We start from the raw sequence: 2,595 nt of genomic DNA, 5'->3' as shown, positions 1-2,595 counted from the left end.
CCTGCTCCATCACCAAGACGGCTCGACAGTCTGGGCCATTACCAGCCTCTCTCTCAGCATAAGCGAGCAAGGTATCCCACGCATGTCCGATCGCCCACGTTGGTGAGGTGGTGGATAGTTCCGTCATGGATAAGGACGTGTTTGAAATGGCCGAGTTGCTTGATTCAAAGGTCGAGTCGCTAGACTTAATGCTCGTGGCTCTGCTCAACATGGTAGATCCAGATCCTCCACTTCAGCGGGAGACTCTGCTGCTGGCTCGGGAGCTACCGGAGCTATGTTGGGACCTATTTGAACGCCGCCGCCATGGATTGTGTCGGATTTGGCGGTCAAGACGGCTATAGGATCGGCGGATAGAGGAGTCGGACTGATAGATATCAGAGGTCATAGGTGCAAACAGATACCTATAACTCACTGGGATAGGATTCTTTTCAATAGTCTCCAGGTCAGTCATCTCCACATCCATGCTACTCTTGCGGTCAACCAGCCACTGACACGTATCGGCAGGCGCATTGAACAAGTCAACATTGAGCCCATGCGCCTTGGCCATCTTCATGTAGTGGCGGAGTGTCTTGTCGAGCCGCTTGCCGATGATGTTGAGAAATTCGTCGCCATGGTCAAAGTTGCAGGATTGGATGGCATGCTGGCGATGGGCAGGGTCGTCCTGATCGTAACCACGCGCGCAGGCGTAAAGGAACATGGCTTTGGTTTCGAGACAAAGCCGAAGACCTGCGCTGCATCATGTCAGACACGGCTCACGTGAATGTCATTTGTTTGTCTGCAATGGGTATGTATCAGGCTGCAACCAATCACATCTGTACCTCTCCGGCGTCAAACGATGTAATCTTTAGTGGCTGTAGGAAAACCACTGCCGCCGCAGCAAGACAAACGGCCACCAGATGTGAATGTGGAGGGTGGTGACACAATGCGGCTTGCATGAATGTCACTTCCCGATACAATATCCAAACAAAAGCTCTTAGCCAACTTGCATCCTAGATCAATGAAAGGCGCCTGCCCACTCCTGCCGCGCCTTTCAATCGCCGCCCCCTTCGTCGATGATTCTCGTCAACGTGCTACAGACAGGGACAGAACTGCTTCATTCATTGCTTTCACGTGCCATGATTCATTTAGATTCCACATTTAACACGGGTATCCTTGACTCTATCTTTCTTTTTTCCATTCCGGACTCTTCCCTCTCACGGCTCTCTTCTCTTTCCCCCAGCCATCTTCCCCTGAACCCTCTTCCATCATAACAGTCTCCCTCGGGACTCTATTCGCCGACTCCCACTGGATAAACTGACTGCCGGCACCATGGTCGTCACCGATCGCATCAAGGAGCGTGCCCGCCACATTCAGCGGTATTACCACGCCGACGGGCCCATGCTCTATAAGTACCTGATCACTCCTGAGCATCTCGCCAGAGTTGAGCTTCTTCAGCCCAAGTTCAGATTCGATGACTTCCCCGACGATACTCAAGAGTTCCCCCCCAGCTGGCAGGACGCCTCGGATTCGTCAGGCAAGAACTCTCTGTCGGGCGTCTTGCACAGCCCTGCATGGACGTCTCTGCCAACTCAATCCCAGCCTGCTTCTGGACAGGCGACCGAGATCAAAGCAGAGGCCCCATCTAAGTCTGATGGTGCTGACCATGATGGATTTGCTCAAGTAGGCTACCTCGTGCTCAAATGCGTTTCTGTTACTGACTTGATATCTCAGAATCCTCCTATCCAGGCCACCACCCAGCTGTCTCTCGAGGACCCTGAAGACCATGCCAACGATGGACAGGTATTTATCATTCTCGAGATTCATGAATTCTGCTGACCATGTCAAGAGTGCAATCTCGTTGTTGAAGGCTCTCATTTACCGGACTCCCGCGCAAACCCCCTGGACCGACCAGCAAGCCGAAAGTGGCCCCCGCCATCCTCAAAACTTCTCGGAGCATTCAATCCCCGATGTCGACGGCTGGGGCAGTCGACGCCGACTTTCTGACCCTTGGAGCCCTGCCGATCAGGGTTCTGGCGATGGTGGGGACGATGACATCGAAATTGTCCCTGCTTCTCAGATTGCCAAAGCTCCGACTTACTCGCTCGACAACGGGGAGTCCTCCATGACCCAGCATCGAGCTACCAAGCATAACTCGCCCGGCGCCACGTCGGTCCTGAAGCGCCTCATTGCAGACGCACTTCAAGTAGATGCGTCAGCCGCCCCCAAGAAGCTTGATCATCACCAGGTTGGCCAGTAGTCTTTCGGTAACTTCCTCGCCCCAGACGTCTGTGTGCCTTCCGATAGCCCTTTTGCTATGCGAGCCCAGGCCGGCCCGGCTGAGAGTCTTGGTGCCCCCAGCAAGGATGGGTCCAAGAAGGAGTTCAAGTGCTCAAAGGAACAGGTGGCCAAGTATGTCAAATGGTGCAAGAAGCAGCAGCAGAAGAATTTTGGTGACAAGGGGGACTCACAAATGGACCCGAAGAGCCATGATGGGAAGGGTAAGGGAAAGGAGGTCTAGGGAGATGAGTCACTGTTGCAGCAGGGGGTTTAGAAATGTTGCACATGAGATTGGACATTAGAGCCTAGTCTGTGTAGATAGCATGGACACTATTAGAT

The 2,595-nt window shown here is 53.4% G+C and overlaps 2 protein-coding genes across 2 annotated transcripts; one reads left to right on the top strand and one right to left on the bottom strand.

Moving 5' to 3' along the window:
- Positions 1-232: 232 nt before the first annotated feature.
- NCS54_01500900 (Hypothetical protein) lies at positions 233-697 on the bottom strand (the record flags this gene model as incomplete). The annotated part of the gene is made up of 2 exons (XM_053160122.1): positions 233-364; positions 413-697. The coding sequence occupies 2 exons, from the start codon at positions 695-697 to the stop codon at positions 233-235; spliced, it is 417 nt and encodes a 138-aa protein (XP_053016097.1).
- A 611-nt stretch (positions 698-1,308) lies between these two features.
- Positions 1,309-2,497, top strand: NCS54_01500800 (Hypothetical protein; the record flags this gene model as incomplete). The annotated part of the gene is made up of 4 exons (XM_053160121.1): positions 1,309-1,659; positions 1,711-1,779; positions 1,826-2,182; positions 2,237-2,497. 4 exons carry the CDS (start codon positions 1,309-1,311, stop codon positions 2,495-2,497), a joined length of 1,038 nt encoding a protein of 345 aa, XP_053016096.1.
- Positions 2,498-2,595: the final 98 nt, after the last annotated feature.

This window comes from Fusarium falciforme, chromosome 14 (assembly GCF_026873545.1).
Source record: "Fusarium falciforme chromosome 14, complete sequence".
Taxonomy (NCBI): Eukaryota; Fungi; Ascomycota; class Sordariomycetes; order Hypocreales; family Nectriaceae; genus Fusarium; species Fusarium falciforme.
Note: the sequence above shows the minus strand (reverse complement) of the source record. Positions and strands in the feature narration are given on the sequence as shown.